The sequence below is a fragment of the Tachysurus fulvidraco genome, chromosome 1 (assembly GCF_022655615.1).
Source record: "Tachysurus fulvidraco isolate hzauxx_2018 chromosome 1, HZAU_PFXX_2.0, whole genome shotgun sequence".
Taxonomy (NCBI): domain Eukaryota; kingdom Metazoa; phylum Chordata; class Actinopteri; order Siluriformes; family Bagridae; genus Tachysurus; species Tachysurus fulvidraco.
The window spans coordinates 24479145-24500565 of record NC_062518.1 but is presented as its reverse complement, the minus strand read 5'-3'; the positions used below and the strand labels follow the sequence as shown (position 1 = coordinate 24500565).

Here is a 21421-nt window from a genome sequence, read left to right as displayed (position 1 = left end):
AAAGTGTGTAGGCCTCCATTGCACTCTTTCACTCTGCTAAACACATCTATTCAATGGTCTGCAAATGTGGGAGTGTACAAGTGCACCTGTCATAACTTTTTTTTTTAATGTTATATTATTAAGTAATTTTTTTAAATTCTAACAACAATATCACATACTGGGCTCCATTAATAAAATCATATTTCACTTGAATATATTATTTTCAATAAGGAATATAAGAAATATTTTGTTTTATATTAACACCAGCCATATGTGTGTGTGTGTGTGTGTGTGTGTGTGTGTGTGTGTGTGTATATATACGTATATTATACGTATACATATATATGGCTGGTGTAACTCAATTTCCAACTTTTCTGGTTCCTTTATTAAAATAAATTTACATTGAGTTTCTATTCTTACCCATGTGTGGTTTTAGGATCTCTTAACATCAACTGCAAGGAACAGTGAAAAAAACAGAAGCCAAAAGTCAAAATCATTTATAAAATGCAGTTGGCCTTTGTTCTTTATTTGTTCTAATGACACATTCATCTAAGGTGCTTTAATTCTTACTCATTTCTGTTATGAGCTGACATTGTGTGAACCTGACATTTTTTCCCTCTCATAACAGGAAAATGTCTGAGCTGTGACTAACCTTGCTGTGACATATAAAAGGTATGAAACATCAAGAGGATAAAGAATGACATGAATTCTCATTCACATACCAGCTCTAATGTTTTTCTTCTCAGATACCAGAAACATATTGTGCGCATTACATGAAACCAGTTTTCTTTAACAGACTTATGCAATTGCAACAAATTCCTTGTGTATGAGAACAAGGGGTGAAACCAACCTCGACATGTACAGCATTTATCAGCATTTACAATATTTTCAGAATTTTGTACTTAAACTGAAAGATCTATAAATATAAGTATGGTTTCTTGTTTCTTCAGAACTATATAAAAAGCAGCTTCAAGCACATGGAATGCAAATATAGACTTAAATTCCACCTATATTGCGTTTTCTTTCCCTTTCAATAAAAATTTGCTCTAACACAGTTTGGGATGGTGAAAGTTGAGCTTAGAGGAAGTGATGGTTTGACCTATGCTATTTTTGGCTCAAGCTGAGCCCTACTAATCTTAATGAGGTGTGAAACATTGCCATTTTTATACCACACATGTGATGACAAAAGGACACACACTCCTCTGTATGTTTTGGCTTTTTATTTATAGAATATACTCTTGGCTGATGGCCATACATAGAGCTTTCTTCAAAGTGAAGAGCCAAACATACTTTTAGATCAACACAGAAATGGTTGAAACACAGAATATCTTTTAATAACTTTTTTTTGACAATGACTATCTCTGTTCATACCTGTATACACATGCACAAAGCTAAGAACATAAAGGAGCTTACATGCTCTAGCCAGTACAGTCAACACTGACAATTTCTGGTGGCTTCTGGTAGCTCAACACCTTACTAATATTATTGTTTTCATTTATAAGTTAATTGGAGGAGAAGCCAACATGTGGGTAGTCTGAGACCTGAGGGAAGCTTCCATATGAAATAGATTAAGATTATGATAAGAGTTAGATTTTAATGAAAGAAATATATCAGATCAGATGTGTTCATATTTTTCAACTAGTACTAGAAATGATTTACTAGTGTATGTGAGTCTTCTGTATTATGTCAGTGTTATCCTATTTTAATATTATTGCCAGATTAAGACTTCTGAGGGTAAGTTAAAAAGACTTGAATATCCCCCCCAAAAAATCCAGGCTCACAGCCTCCTCATCCTTGGCTTGATTCTGTGTGTTGTTGTGGCTCTGGTGCCTGTATAAACAGGCTGACCTTTGGACCCCTCATACCCCCCAGTCTTTTGCAGCTGTTGAAGAGGCCCCATCTGTCACTGACCTCCTGGGGTGAATGGGGCAGGGTCTTCAGTCTCACTTGATTAACCTGAAACATAAGAATTTTCTGTGTATCATAGGACAAGCATACAAAACTCCAAAGCAAACCCCCGATTGTTTCTTAAAAAGATACAAACTAAATAAAACCACAGATGACTATGTCTTTCAAATGAGTAAAATACCCTTGTCTGGTTTTGCATGTTTGCCTTAACAAATGAGTGATTTGGGGCATCACCTTTAACGTCATTTCAGAACTGGTGAATGTGTACACCACTTAGGATGGCCAAAAACATATATTATATTTGTGTATGTTGGAGATTCTAAATGTTGGAGAATGATGGTCACTCTATGCCATTGTGATGTAGAGGATTAGGTCAAGTCATCTCAAAATGATCATAAATTTTCTTTAAAACTAAGTAACATTAAATTGGTAATGTATGTAGTTAAATATGGACTAAAGAATATGGACACCTGACCAAATAATCCATATGAAGATAAGATTTTTTTTTTAATGACTGTAACTTCAGTGATTAACTACTAATAATGGCAGCTGAGGTTTCCTAATCCCATGTAAAATAAACATACAATTGCTTAAAAATGATTTATGCAATAATCATAAATGAGCTTCAAAAGCAAGTAAAGTTTCTAGTAACTTTCAATGTGCGTGTGTGTGTGTGCGTGTGTTGTGAAAACCCAGCCTACTTCATGATTCTAGCACCTGGTAGTGAGGCAACAATGAATGTGTGACATTCTGAGAAGATTCTGAGGAGCCCAGAGGCCTGTGGGTGGTTGTGAAACGCCAGTAGAGACACTGTGATGACGCACATAAGCTTAACGCATGAGGAAACCCCACTCACAGACAAACTGCTTTATGTGGTATGATACTTGCAGTTGTTATGGATACACACTGTCATACAATTCTTTGCGCATTCAGACTTGCCATAAACACATGCAATAGCACAAACAGTCACATGATTAATATGCTTTATCTGTAACACACCTCAAACTGGGTGTGTCTGTTTTTTGTTTCCTTTCTATGAAACATTTTGTACACCTTACATTCAGGTCTTCAAGTTTTATTTTATTTATTAAGTTTATTTATATTTACAGTTCTTAATCTAGCAGACACGCAATCTAATCATGACCTGTTAAAGCAGATGAAAGGTTTACTTATTAAAATCAAAACAATTGTAGGAACGAAGGCAGGTTTCCTGGAGGAAGTGACAGAACAAACATTAGTCACACTGAAGTCAGACTCATGCTCATGTATGCTTCCTTTGTCCTTACCTCTTTAATAGGAACACCTATATTTCTTATACCAAAACTATCATGTCATTTCATTGTATATCATAAAATGCTGGTATACCTATTATTTCATACATTTTATCTGTTAGGTGCAATGGAGTATAACTTTTTCCATGCAATCTACACTTTTCTTCTATACTTTTCTCTCATCACAAAGCAATTGTAAATAGTGACTTAGAGCAGGTAAAATTGAAATTTAGAATGAACCATTTATTTAATGTCTATGCATACTGTTTATTGGTTATAAAGCCACCAATGTCAAACGCAAGAGTCTCATTGATTTGATTTTAAATTTTAAGAAATTCTTCAAAATCTTGGGCCATTTAAATTTTTTAGTTCTTTGTTATAGTCAACTGTGATACACACCTACTGTAGGTTGTGTTGTAAGCCTAGAGTTTTCACATGAATCCATGAATCAATATGAATTACATTTTTTAATTGCCCATAATGTTGTGTGCATATACTCCAGTCTGACATTAATTTATTTTAGGGTGCTTAATAGGTACCATGGGATATTTAACATTTACCTAAGTATCTTTGAATTCATTTATTACCCTAAATTACATGGGCATTATCAGCCAACTCACCAACCTAACCTGATCTCAGGATTGTACAAAGGAATATACAAGTTTAATTGTAATTGCGATACAAGAATACAAATTTTACTCATTACATAATTACATCTCCTCAAATCCTAGTGCTGCAGCCTGGGGACTAAAGCCTTGGACTGGACCCCTCTAACATTGCAGAAGATATGCTTAATAAACATCCATCTAGACTGAAGGTCAACCACACCTATCTCTGACTCAATCTTGGCTAAAACAGGAAGGTGATCATGAATTTGCTGTTTCTGCTAGACTGGTAGACATTATTCAAGATTCTTCTGTGATCATTTTAGATCAAAGTTTAAAACATATTTGATCTTTGGCAAATTGTTAAATCCATTATATAAGTATATGTATATATTTGTGTATATGTATGATGTATTTTTCCAAATATTATTGTCTATTGCAGTCAAGTATTTTTCACTGGTGAAAAACAATTTTTCACTATACCACTTTGTGCAGCACTTACTTATGAAAATACACCAGCAGCTACATCGTGACCGTTATGTTTATGAGCACTGACATCCTGTATCGAAACCACCAAAAAAGCAAAACAGGCTTTGAGTAAAGACATTTGTTGTTGTGGTTCACTTTACAAAAAATATTGACATTCATACATACCTAACAGGGTGGGACTGAGACCACAAGCAGATCTAAACAATGTCTGGCTCAATTGTGTGCGTCAGAAAGCTATGGAGATGTGATGTTCAATTCAATTCAATTGAAGTTTTTGTATAGCGCTTTTTACAATAGACATTGTCTCAAAGCAGCTTTATAGAACATAAACGTAAACATAAAAAGGTAAACATAAGGAATAATAAAAGAAAAATAATTAACAGAATAAAAATTCAAGATTATTATTATGAGCAAGTCTGAGGTGACAGGCAGCAGTGGCAAGGAAAAACTCCCTTAAATTGGTAAAGGAAGAAACCTTGAGAGGAACCAGACTCAAGGGGGACCCATCTTCATATGGGTAACACTGGGGGTGTGATTGTAATATACAGTCAAACAAATGTTGTATTGGTGTAAGGATCATGGATTTCAGATCTCCTTAATATCACAGAGTCCAACTGGATATGTCTCAGGATTCTTAGAGTCGGCCTCGGCTCAGTGAACGTCCAAAGGCTTCGTCCCACAGAGGACGTTGGGAGCTGGTACAATGTCTGGATGCCTCGGGATGGGTACAAAGAGAGAAGCAGTGGAGAGGAATTAACATTGCCGTTCATAAAAATGTGCAGGTCTGATGTACTGGTGCATGATATTATAGGATGTATTATGTGTACGCCTGACTAAAGAGATGAGTTTTTAATCTACATTTAAACTGGGAAAGTGTGTCTGAGCCCCGAACACTCTCAGGAAGACAATTCCAATGTTTGGGAGCTAAATAAGAAAACGCTCTACCACCTTTAGTAGACTTAGATATTCTGGGAACTACCAGAAGTCCTGAGTTTTGTGATCTCAGAGAGCATTAAACTATTGTAATGTGCTAGAAGACTAGCTAGATACATGGGACCTAAACCATTAAGAGCCTTGTACTTGAGTAACAGCAGTTTGTAATCAATTCTATACTTAACAGGTAGCCAGTGTAGAGATGATAAAATTGGGGTTATATGGTCATACTTTCTTGTCCTAGTGAGAACTCTGGCAGCTGCATTTTGGACTAACTGTAGCCTATTTATTAAAGATGCAGGACATCCAGCTAGTAATGCATTACAATAGTCCAGTCTAGAGGTCATGAAGGCATGAACTAGCTTCTCAGCATCAGAGACAGACAGGATGTTTCTCAGCTTGGCAATATTTCTAAGGTGGAAGAAGGCTGTTTTGGTAGTATGGGCGATATGATTTTCAAAAGACAAGTTGCTGTCTAATATAACACCGAGGTCTTTCACTGTCGAGCTACTAGTAACAGTACATCCTCTAAATGGAAGTTAAGTTGTGGGAGTTTCTGTGCACTGGTTTTTGGACCTATAAGTAGTATTTCTGTCTTATCGGAGTTTAACAACAGAAAATTGCAGTTCATACAGTCTTTTATCTCTCTAAGGCATTGAGTTAATTTGGACACTGTGGCTATTTCATCTGGTTTTGATGAGATATATAACTGTGTGTTGTCAGCATAACAATGGAAACTAATCCCATGTCTTCTAATAATGTTCCCTAATGGAAGCATGTATATCGAGAAAAGCAGAGGTCCTAGAACTGATCCTTGAGGGACCCCATAATTAACTGGTAATAAACTGGAGGATTCACCATTAAATTCTACAAAATGGTATCGATCAGACAGGTAGGATCTAAACCAACTTAAAGCCATGAATACCTGTGTAATTTTGTAAGGGACCTAGAAGGATGTTGTGGTCTATAGTGTCGAATGCAGCACTAAGGTCAAGTAGAACTAATATGGACATACAGTCTTGGTCCGAAGCTAAGAACAAGTCATTTGTAACTTTAACAAGTGCAGTTTCTGTGCTATGGTGGGGCCTGAAACCTGACTGAAACTCTTCAAGGATGTTGCTCTCCTGTAAGAAGGAACTCAGTTGAACAGACACAACCTTTTCAAGTATTTTAGACATAAACGGAAGGTGTGAGATAGGGCTGTAATTTGATAGTTCATTTGGATCTAAGTTGGGTTTTTTGATGAGTGGCCTAATAACTGCCAACTTGAAAGACTTCGGGACATAACCTAAAGATAACGAGGAGTTAATGATATTAAGAAGAGGCTCACCAGCTTTATGTAACACTTCTTTCAGTAGTTTAGTTGGGATGGGGTCTAGTGAACATGTTGATTTAGATGTAGTAATAAGTTTATCTAACTCTTCCTGTCCTGTACTTACTCTGTAAAGCCTTAGGTGAGATTGTGTCACTAGTTGCTCTCATATGTTGAGCGTCACCTATTTTATTCCTGATACTTTCGATTTTATCAGTGAAGAATCTCATAAAATCCTCACTACTGAACTGTGATGGAATAGTGTGTTCAGATTTCTGTTTTTTTGTTAAACTAGCCACTGTGCTAAATAAAAACCTGGGATTGTTCTGGTTATTATCTATGAGTTTGCTCAGGTGCTCAGCCCTAGCAGCTTTTAGAGCCTGTCTATAGCTGGACATACTGTCCTTATACACAATTCTAAAAACCTCTAATTTAGTTTTTCTCCATTTCCGTTCGAGGTTACGGGTCTCCCTCTTGAGGGTGTGAGTATGACTATTATACCATGGTGCAAGTGTCTCTAACCTTCTGTAATCGGACTGGGGCAACAGTGTCTAATGTGCTAGTGAATATAGCATCTATGCTGTTAGTCATTACATCTAGGTCGTTTGTGTTTAAGGGTACAGTAAGAAGTGCAGACAGATCAGGCAGGTTATTTGTGAATCTGTCTTTAGTGGTCGGAATAATAGTTCTACTGAGTCGATAACGCGGAGAGACACAGTTAGTCTGTTCTACGGGTAGTGTGTACATTGAGGTAATGGTCTGTATATCATCACTTTGAGGAATGATATCTATATCAGTGACATCTATTCTGTGTGATATTATTAAGCCTAGTGTGTGATTGTCGATGAGTTGCTCTAGTGATGTTTTGTTTAAGCCCAATTGAGTTTAGTAAGTCCATAAATGTGAGTCCTAAAGCGTTGTTTGTGTCATCAACATGAATGTTAAAATCTCCTGCAATCAATGCTTTGTCAAAGTTAACCAATAGGTCTGAGAGAAAATCTGTGAATTCTCTGAGAAACTGTGTAGGGCCCTGTACACGGTCGCTAGAGTAAGAGACATCAAGGATTTTTTCGAGTGCATGTGCGATAGTGTAACATTAAGGACGCGCACTTCAAAAAAAATTGAATCTATGCTGTGTTCTCTGGGTAACAGTAAATCACTAAAGATAGTGGCGACACCACTTCCACGACCAGTCAGACGAGGCTCGTGCTTATAGATATATCCTGATGGTGTAGACTCGTTTAGACCGATGTAGTAATTTTTTTTAATCCAAGTTTCGGTAAGGCAGAGTGCAGTAAGGCTATTTTCTGAGATCATTTCATTTACAATAAGTGCTTTGAGTGCAAGTGATCTAATGTTCAGAAGCCCAAACCTTAAGAACTGTTTTTGTGTGTTTGGCATTTTTCTGGTCTAATTACAGTAAGATTATTTCGAGAACTTCTCACGTATTTACTTTTTGAGCTCACTGCTCAGGGAACAGACACAGTTTCTATAGGGTGACCTATGTGTGCACTTTTTGTGTCAATGTGCTGAGGTGAAGGATGGCTATTGAAATTTAAAGAGTAGTTTACCAGTCAGAAGGTGTTCAGCACCCTGGAGATTTTTTTTGCAAAAAACTGTGTGGTCTGCCCTCTAGGCCTGTGACATGTTTAAAATAAAAAAGAACATAAATAAAAAATAAAAACTCATTTAAAAAATCCTGATTGATTTCAAAGTTTTAGTACATTTTAAGAAGGAACACCTAATAGTTAAACAATATTGGCCTATATAATGGTTTATACTGGTTTGTTAGGATACATTGTGGATTGTTTCAGCACACTGTCACTGGAATGATTTAGAAACCATGTGGAAACAAGGACTGAGTACTGTGAAACAGAACAGGATGGAGAGTGGGGAAAGGGAACACGAAGAGGAACATGGTGGCCTGACAGAGGTTGTCATTCCTTTATTTTTGGTTTTTCCTATGAAATGTGCAATGTCTGTAGTAAGACATGTCAATGCATTGTAATGATGCATACTTGGTCAGAATTGGTTTTGTGCAGTGAAACTTTATTGATGTAAATTTGATCAATGTTTCCCTGTACTAATTATCTCATATATGATTAGAGTCTCACATCTTCTAGCTCACATTGGACATGCTAGAGACAGCCCTGTCTGCCATGTTCTAAGTCCTTCAACACATCAATACTTAAATATCATGTACAGTAATGAAAGCAGAACATTTTATCTACTGTGTCATATTCATCTTTTGATCTCAACTCAAAAGGTCTTCTAGAAAGGTATAGCTAAAGTTAGTCTTGTCATGTCACTCTGGCCTCTAAGAGGAAATGCCCGTGAGTGTCTCAAAGCCAGGCCATTAGTTTTGTTGTCCTTCCAGTCTGGTGTCACTGTCACCCTGAGCAATATGTACAGGTGGTCTGAAAGGGAGGAGAAAAGGATCAGAGTGGCAATAAAAAGAGATTAGCATGACAACGAAAGCCCCTCCACCTCTGAAACCCAAACACCCCCTGCTATTCAGTAAACATCTATTTAGGGGTCCAACAGATGCTACTTGAGACAGTGAAAGTCTTAAAGGACATGAATGAGCAGTGGCCAATAAAATATGGTTCATATGGCTGATATATATGCAGTAAATATACTATACAACTTTATGACTGTGCTCATTTTTTTTGTCTCATCACTAGAAACATTCCTGTGAGCCTGTTATATTTGAAATAGTAAAAACTGTTTTGTAGATTTGCAAACTTTCACTACTTACAAGTAAAATTCTTCCCCTGAGAATAAAATCCATTTTCCTTCTTACTTATTAAGTGTGAGCATCATATTATCAAGTTTCCTTCCAAGTGTCATTTACGTGGCTGTTTCTGAATGTAAGGTATTTGAAATATGTGCCTTAAGCACATGCTAGTAGTTCCTAGCATTTTACTCTATCAACTGGAAATACCTTTGATAATATCTAGAGCTCCTAGCTGTATTTAATTATTTTTTTCCACTGAAAAATAATATAAAGTAATTAAATACTGTTTAACTGCGTTATCTAGTCATGCGGTGAAGTCTACTTTAAAAAACACAAATCTTATTATATTATTATAAGTCTGTGTTATTCTTCCTTTAATAATATAGAACATTTAGAACACACACACACACCAGACACACATCACGCACTCACATTCCAGACACACACAAACATGCACAACCTATACACACACACACACACACACACACACACACACACACACATACACACACACACAGTCTTTGGAGAGATAGAGAGAAAGAGATGCAGGATGCATGTGTTCCAGCATTCAGGCTGTCAGAGTGATCAGTCTTCTCTCACTGCTGCTGGAGTGCTGCACTGCGCTAACTTAGCCTGATTTGGTAGGATGAGAGCTTTAGCTAGATGTCCTAATCCAGAACCATCTGCCTATGTAAACAAAACACACAGTGTTGAATTTTTTTGGGTGTAAAATAACATTCCCATTTTGTGTGAAAAACACAGCCCCCACCTTACACTATATGGCCAAAGGTAACACCCGATCCTCACACCAATACGAGGGAATAGGATGTCTGCTTAGGCTATAGGCAATACATTTTGTCTTTTATTTTCACTATTGCACAAAGTGATGAACAGGGATGTGGTAGCCTCGTGGTTAAGGTGTTGGACTACTACTGACCGGAAAGCCATGAGTTTGAATCCCAGGTCCACCAAGCTGACACTGCTGTTCCCCTGAGCAAGGCCCTTAACCCTCAATTGCTCAGTTGTATAAACTGAAATAAATTGTAAGTCACTCTGGATAAGGGTGTCTGCTAAATGCCAGAAATGTAAATGTAAATATTAAGGCCTAGTTAACAAGGCTTGAAGTGGAAGAACTCGTGTGGTCTGCACAGAGCCCTGACCTCAACCCCATGGGCCATATAGTGTATAATACTTGTAATCACACACCATACTATACAACAGATCAGCATGTTAAATACAGTTATGAACATAAAGTACAATCAAATATAGTACCAATATAGTACATCAAACTGTGATTATAAATAGAACTGGTGTGTTCATAAGTTTATTTTAGCTTTAAGAGGTAGTTACATCTTGACCCCATTTCTAAAGCATTCCACTGGAAACTGAAAACAAACATCCAAGCAGGTTTATTTACAATCTGTTTGATACAGTGGTTGCTTGTCTACCGTTTACCACCCACATAAGAGTTTGTACCAGTGCACTATTTTCTGGTTAGTCAGCTTCCTGTTGACTTTTGTGGTTGTGCAGTGTGATCTGCATTGAAGCAACATTCTTAAAATAGCAGTGTTATATTTTTCCGACGACTACCAATTCCATCAACAAATTAAACAAAAGCGTAGACACCTTTACATTTGAATGTGAATAATTTGAAGCCTATTTCTTTCAATTCATGCTTCTTAGGACCACCAAACTGTAAATAAGAAGCAAACATTGTGTTTCTGACTGATATTCTGACTGATCAAAATAAAGACATGTTTATTTAGATGGGTTGATGATAAGCTGAGGGATATGATTCTTTTGACATCAACCCCTATGAGTCTATTTTACCACCAAAGAATTGAAAGTGTGTAAGCTCGGCTTACTGGAACACATGAAGCAAATTAATATTATAGTGCCGTTCTCTAAGTAGGACTTCAAAGCCCTCCACAGAAATAAGGAGGTAGAGAAGCAAAATGCAATGTGTTCATCACCCAAATGAAACATGAGACAAATCAAAAGCTTGTACACATTAGAATTTCCTACCCTTTGATAAACATCTCATTCTATGACTTTTCATGACACATGTTATCGGTAACTCAGTACCATAACCACCTTTTGATAACTGTGTTACCATAAACATGTATATAAATTCATCTCTGTATTTTAATACAATTTTTATGAAACTAAACAACAAATAAGTATATTACAGCTTTGAATTACCTGGCAGCAGAAAGTACATCAGAAAGTGACATCAGGGGTCTAAGATATATGAAACAATTGTAAAGTAAAATGCAATTTAAATAGTCTTCTGGAGTATTCTTGTATACATTTCCAGCACTTTGCAGATACCATTACAAAGAGTGACTTACATTTTATCTCATTTTATATTACTGAGAAATTGAGGGCTGAGGGCCTAGCAGTGGCAGTTTGGTTAACCAGGGATTGAAGCTTGCAACCTTCAATCAGTAGTCCAACACCTTAAGGACTAGGGTACCACATCCCCTTTTTCTAGCAGTTTCTTGCTGTCTTTTGTGAAGGCTATCTTTCTATAGTTATTTTGAGTCAACAACTCAAAGAGGCACAACTCAAAGAACGCAAAGAACTAAAGAATGGCTCTTGAGGAACAGTAAAGCCTCCAAAGGACAAGTAGTAAAACAAAGATAACAAGAATGTGTTTAAACAATATTGGAATGCAGCCACTGCTGCAAATGTAACAGGTTTATATGCACATAGCTTTACACTTAGTTCACATAACATCATTTTCATTCCTGAATAAGCCTAGAGTGTATTAAAGGTGTGGGGCTTAATAGCCCATCTAAGGTGTGGCTGAAATTATCTTCCATCAACTCACTGCTCAGCAAAAGCCCTGTATACTGAGAATCGGTGCATTATAATACACAGTAATATACACACCAGGTAGACACAGCAGGCTCTTTTTAAGAGTTCTAATTTATAGTACAGAGATTAAAATTATATGAATGTATTCATTCATATATCCTTCATCCTTCTCACAAAGATATTCAGAATGTTGTGAAATTCACCTAGAAGCCTGTCTTAGGACAGCATTAATTAGATTGAAGTTAGTAATTACAAAAGTGGAAGAAAATGGGAAGCAGTGAGAGTGTGTGACTTCAGCCCTGGATTCTAGTGTAACTAAAAGACAGGAGGTTGGCTGAATGCTCTTGATGTGGGTATCACTGTTTTGAAAAGGGGCCTTTTCTAATTCCTGAATGTGCCTTACACATCTTCTGTCAGAGACCCTAATTCTCATTTATATTTTGTGTATTTGGACCAAATATGCTTACAAGGGTGTTTAATGGTACGGCCTCAGATATAAGAGATCCACAGCTTTCTACAGACAGAATAGTTTTGGATTTGAGAGACTAAAATAATTTAACATTTAATAATTTACTCTAGTGATTACAGTGAAACTGCTGAGTCAAAACAGACATAAAATATAACTAGGATTCTCCTGCATTCACCAATAAACCAATAAGTGTTTTACCATATATTCTTTATTAGGCCTGTTGCTCTGTGTGTTAGATTTTAGGTCTTAGTAAGCCCAGCACCATTAGTTCTCCTTGGCTAAGCACAGATGTTGTTTTGTGAAAATAGTCCAGTGAGGTGAAACAGGGCTTTAACAGCTTGGAGGAAGGACACTGACAATCTGAAGCTGAATGTTGAAAACACAGGGGTTACAGGTGTTGCTTCTAACTGACATTGAGACATGAAGGATATCTTGTCTAATATTAATGACTGGAAGAATCTTCTTAAAGGACTTTTTTATGGCTGCTTCTTAATATGAATCTTGTTTAAGGGACACATCTTTAAAGTCATTCTTTCTGTGGTTGAGACTTTTCAATTTTATTTATAGAATTTGTATGGCTTCCATTTGAATGAAATAACATTCTTTTCCTGCATTTTCTTTTCCTCTCTTTCCCTTCGCCACAGCCTGCACATTAGTTTACAATAATTACGGCCCTGCAACTTCGGATCCTCTGCTATGTTCCTATCAAAGAGTCTGTAATTGGAAACTCAATTACACCTAACGTTTCACTCTGATGCCACAAAAAGGACTCAATTACAGTGGTAGCTGTAGGGACATGGCTATGTGTTGGCAGTTGGAGTGCGTACAGGCTTCTGAATCCCAGCTATACCATTTATATTTTTATTTTAAAACACTCAGTGGGTAATATTCACATTCAATTGCTCAACCTATTTTCCAACTGCTTGAATAACTATAGGATATAATCTTACATCTATAGAAAGGTCAAGTGGGGGAAAATTGTTTTGCTCAGTGGGTTCCAGTAGAGCTGGTAAAGTTCATTTTGGATTTGGGAGGATTTTGGTAGGTGGATTTGGTCCTAGGTGAGCAATTAAAATCAACAACTAAACAAATATCACTCATTACAATGTTTTACTAGGTTGTATGTATGCCTGTGAAGCCTATAAAAAGACATGTTGTACACAATTCAGATCAATACAATTTTATTTTTATAGCCAGCTTTACACAAATCCAGATGTAGATTTAAATTCTTGGTGGCAAGTGGCAAGAACTAAAAATCTGACAGAAAGAAATCTTGCAAGGCAACAGAATCCTGGTTAATATGTCAGGTACATACAGCTAGGGTCCTTTTGGTACTGTTTATAAAGCGCTCGCCCAAAAGCATGACTCATCTGTCCATGAACACCTTTTTGTTTTACAACACAATGTTGCCCCCAGCTGGAGAATCCAAGAGAAGTTCCTGTAAATGAAATGTCAGAGTGAGAGTACTTTACATTACACACTGACACCTGAAACCTTAATTCTAGATATTAGTTTGTTCAAGAAGTGCAAAATGTGTGAGCTTGTGTGAGGATTTCTGTGTGGTCAGGTGATGCAATATCACATGACCATGAAAGATGTAATTTTTACTACAGTTTTACCACACAGATATTGTCTACTTATAATGTTTTTAATATTAAAACACCAGGTAATGGTTTATCTGAAGAACAAAGACAAGAAATATTTCTTTGAAGTGAGATTTCCATGTGGACCTTGAAAGGACATCAAGATTTATACACAGAAGCATTTTATAAGATAATATATTTGTAGACAATTCTTAGTGGTTTCGAAGTGTCCTGTTATAACCATTTGTCATGATTGATGTCATAGAACCATAGCATATTGCAAAAATCTCATTTTGATTTCTGTATTGAAAAATGTAATGGTATTTTAAACACATAAAACAGACACATCATAATTCAGAAATTGTAGGGTAAAATTACAGAAAACAAAAACATTCAATTGTTACGAGGCAATTCTTTAATTAACAGGCCCAGAAAGCATTACGTTTTTAAACATCCCAATAAATCTGAAATATTTGGCCATTCTTGATCCATGATACTCTGTGATCCATGATACCCTGAATAGGAGGAAAAATAAAAAATATTATTATATACTATATATATTTCATAAAATTAAAATCTGTGCTGGTCTGGTAAAGGAGAGGTGGCAATGACAATGACCTGATAAATATTGCTTAATAACAAGAATTAAACACAAGCTGAAGACTGGCCACTTACCAAAACAATAATGTAACACAGCAAAATATTCATCCAGTGCTTTAGCTAGCCAGCATTACAGGATGGCTAGCTAATAGTTGACATTGACATGAACAAACTGTGGACAATGTTATTCTTGTTGTTTATTGTACAAGTCACTGTAATTGAATTTTCACAGCAATGTCCTTCAGAGACCCACTGCTTTGTTCCATCAGGATGATACGTAACTAATACTTAAATACTCGTGGTAGTCTTACTTATTGGTGCCATCTACTGTTGGACACAGGAATATATTTATTTGATTCGGTCTAATAAAGCAAGGATGGAATTAATGACCAAAGAGGGGATATTAACCCTAGGTTTTATGTTAACATGGAAGAAAATAAATAAAATCCAAACCAAGCCGAAGTCTCCAGAGGGACCTACGACCCTTACGCCTCTGTCTCCCTAGCCGGCCATATGCTTTTGCCACTGCTGAGTTCCTGAGGAATACCAAAGTGATCGATGGGGAACCTCAGATCTCCTCCATGGTGTGGGCTAGCTTCATGGAAAGGTTGGGGCTGTATGGAAAACTTACATCTGTGTACCATCCTGTATTTAGCAGGCAGGATCAGCAGGCCAACCAGAGATAAGACACTTCCTCTGTCTTATCTCTGCCATGAGCTAAATGTGTGTACCCCATATCAACCACCTCTGTTCCCCTGAAAGACTACAAAGACCAAGTTAGCCATCATAGGAGACCTATTCCTAGAGACCCCTAACAGGTCAAACCAAACCACAGACCACCTCTCATTATACAAGCATGACCACAACCAACTCCACGTACACTTATGATTTACATAAAATAAATATTATTATATATAAAGACCACTGTGCACTAAATAAATTATATGTGCAGTTAACAATAAGACCTAATGATGCTCTATATTTCCCAGTCTACCACATTCCTCTGCTCTACCTTATTCCAAGTTGAGATGTTCCATTAAAAATACAGTCAATACATAAAATCAGTCAATGTATCATTTATCCATAGTTGTGTTTTATGTATCCATACATGAAAGCACTAAATCCCTTCAACTTCCTTCTTTCCCAATTATTCTAAACTTTCCAAACTACCAAAACATTGCAACAAGGCACTTTGGAAAGATACATAAGTTACATGTACAAATTTTAATGCTTATTTCACAGTAGTTCATGTGTTGTAATCATACATATGTGGAATATATTAGTCATTGTCATTAATTTATAGAAAAAAAACAACAACCAAAGCTTGTTTCCCAAATCATGTTTATATATCAGGCGTTTCTACTGAAATCTTAGGCACAAAACTGTCCACAAAAATGTCCCAGTTCACCTGAACTAAACCCCACGCTTTAAGACAAGGTTAACAACACTACAAAAACTGGCAGACAATTGTATTCATTCATTCATTTTCTACCGCTAATCCGAACTTCTCGGGTCATGGGGAGCCTGCGCCTATCTCAGGAGTCATTGGGCGTCAAGGCAGGATACACCCTGGACGGAGTGCCAACCCATCGCAGGGCACACACACACTCTCATTCACTCACACACTACAGACAATTTTCCAGAGATGCCAATCAACCTACCATGCATGTCTTTGGACCAGGGGAGGAAACCGGAGTACCCGGAGGAAACCCCCGAGAACATGCAAACTCCACACACACAAGGTGGAGGCGGGAATCGAACCCCCAACCCTGGAGGTGTGAGGCAAACGTGCTAACCACTAAGCCACCGTGCCTCCCACAGACAATTGTACTGTCATGCATTAAATTATTATACTGAGTGTGTATTTACATTTTAAAAACTTTTGCAGTAATCAGGTTTTCAACGTTCAGCTTCTTCATCCGTCATCACGCATAACAAAGTTCCCAAAGTAGGAAACCTGCCAGATTAGATAAAAACAATGAGACAGAATTAGATGGAGACATATTAGATGGGGACAGATTAGATATTAAAAGATTAGATGGAGAAAGAATTAGCTGGAGACAGATTAGCTGGAGACAGATTAGCTGGAGACAGAATCAGATGGAGACAGAATCAGATGGAGACAGAATCAGATGGAGACAGAATCAGATGGAGACAGAATCAGATGGTATCTAATAGATAAAGACAGAATTAGATGGAGACAGATTAGATATTAACAGATTAGATGGAGAAAGAATAGGTATTAACAGATTAGATGGAGAAAGGATTAGGTACAGACAGATTAGGTACAGACAGATTAGGTACAGACAGATTAGGTACAGACAGATTAGATAGAGAAAGAATTAGATATTAACAGATTAGATGGAGAAAGAATTAGATATTAACAGATTAGATGGAGACAGAATTCGATGGAGACAGAATTCGATGGAGACAGAATTCGATGGAGACAGAATTCGATGGAGACAGATTAGATGGAGACAGAATTAGATATTAACAGATTAGATGGAGACAGAATTCGATGGAGACCGATTAGATAGAGACAGATTAGATGGAGACAGATTAGTTAGCCACAGAATAAGATGGAGACAGATTAGATATTAACAGATTAGTTAGCCACAGAATAAGATGGAGACAGATTAGATATTAACAGATTAGATGGAGACAGAATTAGATATTAACAGATTAGATGGAGAAAGAATTAGATGGAGACAGAATTAGATATTAACAGATTAGATGGAGACAGAATTAGATGGAGACAGAATTAGATGGAGACAGAATTAGATATTAACAGATTAGATGGAGAATTAGATGGAGACAGAATTCGGTGGAGACAGATTAGATGAAGACAGATTAGGTGGAGACAGAATTAGATGGAAACAGATTAGGTGGAGACAGAATTAGATGGAGACAGATTAGATGAAGACGGATTGGATGGAGACAGAATTAGATGGAGACAATAGATGGAGACAATAGATGGAGACAATAGATGGAGACAATAGATGGAGACAATAGATGGAGACAATAGATGGAGACAATAGATGGAGACAGAATTAGATGGAGACAGAATTAGATGGAGACAGAATTAGATGGAGACAGAATTAGATGGAGACAGAATTAGATGGAGACAGATTAGTTAGACACAGAATAAGATGGAGACAGATTAGATATTAACAGATTAGATGGAGAAAGAATTAGATGGAGACAGAATTGATGGAGACAGAATTACATATTAACAGATTAGATGGAGACAGAATTCGATGGAGACAGATTAGATAGAGACAAAATTAAATGGATACAGAATTAGATAGAGACAGATTAGATGGTGCTTTAAGGTTTATCCTACTTATCTGTTCTGTGTGAAATTTGCTTCCTTTCCAAACTGAAAATCAAATGCTCTACAACCTCATTATTATTCTGATTATAGCAATAAACTGTCCCCAAGAGATGAACAGGTGACCAGTACGACTTTGTTACCTTTGTGTGTTTGATTTTAGCCAGCAGGAGTCTCAGGAGTTCAATAGCACACAGAGAGAGAGAGAGAGAGAGAGAGAGAGCTCTGCGTTGTATAGCGATGTCTAAAAAATAACAAATAACATAATCGGATTTGCCCAAAGGTTTAGAAAATGCCTATGTTGTTTTCCCCTAAGTAACAAACGTTACAATAACTGAGTGATGAACGCTCTCTGTATAGCCCTTAAACATCCGCCCGTGTTCATCGACTGTATCGGGAATCCTCTAATCGTCCCTGAATCCTGAGCAGTGCCATGTGATCGAGCTGGAGAAGCGGACAGTCTTTTAAACCGATCAGAAGCTGAACTGCTCTTAGAGTCACGGCGTGAATAAACAAGAGCAACTTCAAACAAAGTCGCCACTTGGAAAATGCAGGCGTGAACCTCAACGGGTTTAAAACAGTCACATAGAAAGAAAGAAAGTTGTTGTCGAAGCCGAGAAGGGAAAACCTGCCCTGATACATACATGTACAGCACCGGGACTCGATGTCCGACAGACGGAAAACTGGGGTAGAAAAACTTTGGACGTTTTTGTTTGGATTGTGAATTGGGTTATGGGATCTGAATGAACCTGAGATCAGATTAAAACGTTTACAAACAATGTTATTTTCAGAAAATCCCAGTAATACTTTTGTTCGGCAGCGGTGTAGCCTCTGAGACTGTAAACGGTACAAATCGTGTCTTTTCTTCCTTCTTTCATTCTGAGTGGGAAAACTAAAGGAGATGAAAAGGACTGGAAACTTTTAGTTAACGTGCGGACACGGAGAAAGTTACCTGCTGGGTTTGTTTACATACATCAACAAAGTCGCCTTTTTAATTTTACATATCTGCTGCTTTATAAACCGGATGGTCACAAAGCCTAGCTAACTGCTAGCTACATCACCTCTCCATGGTAAATAAACACCAACCGGTGCTGACGTTAGTTAAGTCGGCGTTGGTTCATTACTATGGAAAACGCTTTTAGGAACCAACTTGTCCCGAGGATGGAGTCGGGGATTTACCGTGGGACTGTGAACGGCATGGACACGGAGTCGCTGACAGGAGACGGTGACTCGGTGCAGGGAGCCGCTGTTACTGTAGACCAGGTGCTCGACAGCATTTTGATGGAGTCCTTCTGCCAGCAACAAGGATGGATGCGCGTATATGGTAAGTTTACATATATATATATATAGTCGCCTCATCGGTACAAATCCTGTATGTGTTTTCTAACAATGCCCTGATTTATTTTTCACCTCACGTTCCCTAAAGCCAGAATACAAGGAATGACCTTTGACCCAAAGACCTGAAAATAAATAATGCAGAAAAAACGTTTATTATACCAACGCTAGCTGGCTAATCCGTGTATAGTGAAGAACACAGTAAACAAAGCAACATGTAACGACTTTCCTCCTTAACATCAGCTTCACTGGAACTCTTCACATCTCTAATTAGTCTATAGTGTCGTCATCTGTTCTATTAGTGTGCTTGACTGTCCCATGAAATACAAAACGTGCTTGATGGCTATCGATGGGCTCAGATACTGTTCAAGTTTGGGGTTTATTGCTCTTTTTTATTATGTGATAATTAGAGGGTTGAATCTTTCAGTCTCTTTACATGTGATTTATTTAGTCAACTATTAGATACAACTTTTTCCTCAATTTTTAATTTGATCCTGAATTTCAGTCTATAACCTGACACTGATCCCATCCTGACATCATTACATTAATCAAGCACTTTTGGTTGCCAAGTAATGTGAAACACTGCAATGATAAATATAAGATCTGTTGTCAATCAGCACCAGAAACATGTTAAGGTAATGGGCAGGCTAAATCTGCTGTGATCCAGGCTTTAATGCTAGTATCACCCTTATTGTCTGTGCAGCGTACTAATTGTACTCTATTTTAATAATATTGCGTGGTTATAGCATGTAATGTGTTGTACGTGTTTGTCAATGTTGGTTATTTACCAGGTATCTGTAGTCCAATTGTGATGAAAATTGTGTTACAGAAGTCATCATATTTTTCAAAAAACAAACCAAAAAAAATCTACTTCTGTCTACCTGCATATGCCTTCGATCCTCAGTGTATTAATTTCAACTCCTAAACCTACATACTGGAGAAAAGAAGTCAGGCTTTAGATAATGATTTTAATATTATTTTGATTATTTGGAAACATTTTCAGTGATGACAGTTTTTTTTGGCTTTATGTTAGCCTGCTTCCTCATATTGCATAATACTTCTGTTTGTCTTTCCAGATCTATTGTATTGTTATAACAATGGTTATATCATTCTCATTTGCAGTTACTATTGCTGATTGAAACTGTTACAGTACTGAGACAAGGATGATGAGTCATAGCCAGATCATACCAGTGATTACAACCTCTTCCATGTTTGCTTAGCTATAGTTGCTATGAATTATTGTCATTGACGGACACAGGAAAAGTTGTTATATTGGGAAAAATGTTCAGAAATGAAGTTAAATAAATGAAAGATGATTATCCAGAGCATATTGTTTCAGGGAAGTTGTGAATGTCCATTTGTATTTGGAGATTTTTGTTCCTGGAAAACTGAAAGAACTGCGTCATTCGAGTAGACAGCATGATCATTTGTAGGATACTGTGTTTTTCCTCACACAAACATGTCTGGGTTGGGCTAATTGTTTGTTTTGGCTCAAGTATTGTGTCTATGAACAGCTGTGTGAAACTCTCCGATTCACACAGCTCTATTCAGACCTGGAAATTCAGTGTACCTGATTTTACAATGGAAAACCTACTGGTGATGTGACCTAAATTCAAAAGAGTCCTCAAAAAAGTGTTTTTAGTTCTTGGCACATTCCTAGTCCTAGTCATATAAAAGCATGGGTCAGTGCTGTTCTAGAGGTGAAGCTAAATGCCTTCCTCTCTGCAAATCTGTGTCTTCATGTGTCATGTGTTTGGTCTTCTTGAGGAAGCTAAGAAGGCAACAGTGGAGGAAAGTTTTATTTGGTACAGATGTGAATAGTGTGATTGTGCACTCCAGCCCTGTTGTCTCATAATGTGAGTGTCCCTGCTGTTCCTCCCACCTTCTTCCCATCATCCACCCTCCACCCTCAAAACCCCATCAGCCTCTCGGTTCAGTGGGTGTGTCATAATCCAGGATTGAGGACTATGATGTAAGCAGCCTGTTCTGTCAATGACCTCAGCGGGCAGGCACCAATGGGCTCGTCACTGCATTCCAGAGCCGAAGTAA

The 21421-nt window shown here is 37.3% G+C and overlaps 1 protein-coding gene and 2 long non-coding RNA genes across 4 annotated transcripts in view; 2 read left to right on the top strand and 1 right to left on the bottom strand.

Annotated features, from left to right (window-relative positions):
• The first annotated feature begins 487 nt into the window (after positions 1 to 487).
• LOC113634626 lies at positions 488 to 4531 on the top strand. The gene is made up of 3 exons (XR_003438578.2): positions 488 to 651; positions 2584 to 2762; positions 3890 to 4531. It is a non-coding gene; the product is annotated as an uncharacterized LOC113634626 (long non-coding RNA).
• Positions 4532 to 12382: 7851 nt separating this feature from the next.
• On the bottom strand, positions 12383 to 19343 carry LOC113634096. 2 transcript variants are annotated; one of them, XR_003438446.2, is made up of 3 exons: positions 19217 to 19343; positions 16576 to 16663; positions 12383 to 13961 (listed from the first exon to the last, which is right to left on the bottom strand). It is a non-coding gene; the product is annotated as an uncharacterized LOC113634096 (long non-coding RNA). The 2 variants fall into 2 exon arrangements; XR_007139904.1 differs by lacking the exon at positions 12383 to 13961 and adding an exon at positions 13968 to 14621.
• rasal2 (RAS protein activator like 2) overlaps positions 18450 to 21421 on the top strand; it is a 50899-nt gene continuing 47927 nt past the window's right edge. Inside the window, exon 1 of the mRNA XM_027132799.2 lies at positions 18450 to 19361. Within this exon, the coding sequence (XP_026988600.2) occupies positions 19163 to 19361 (199 nt within the window). The 5' untranslated portion in view covers positions 18450 to 19162. The remainder of the gene's footprint in view (positions 19362 to 21421) is intronic.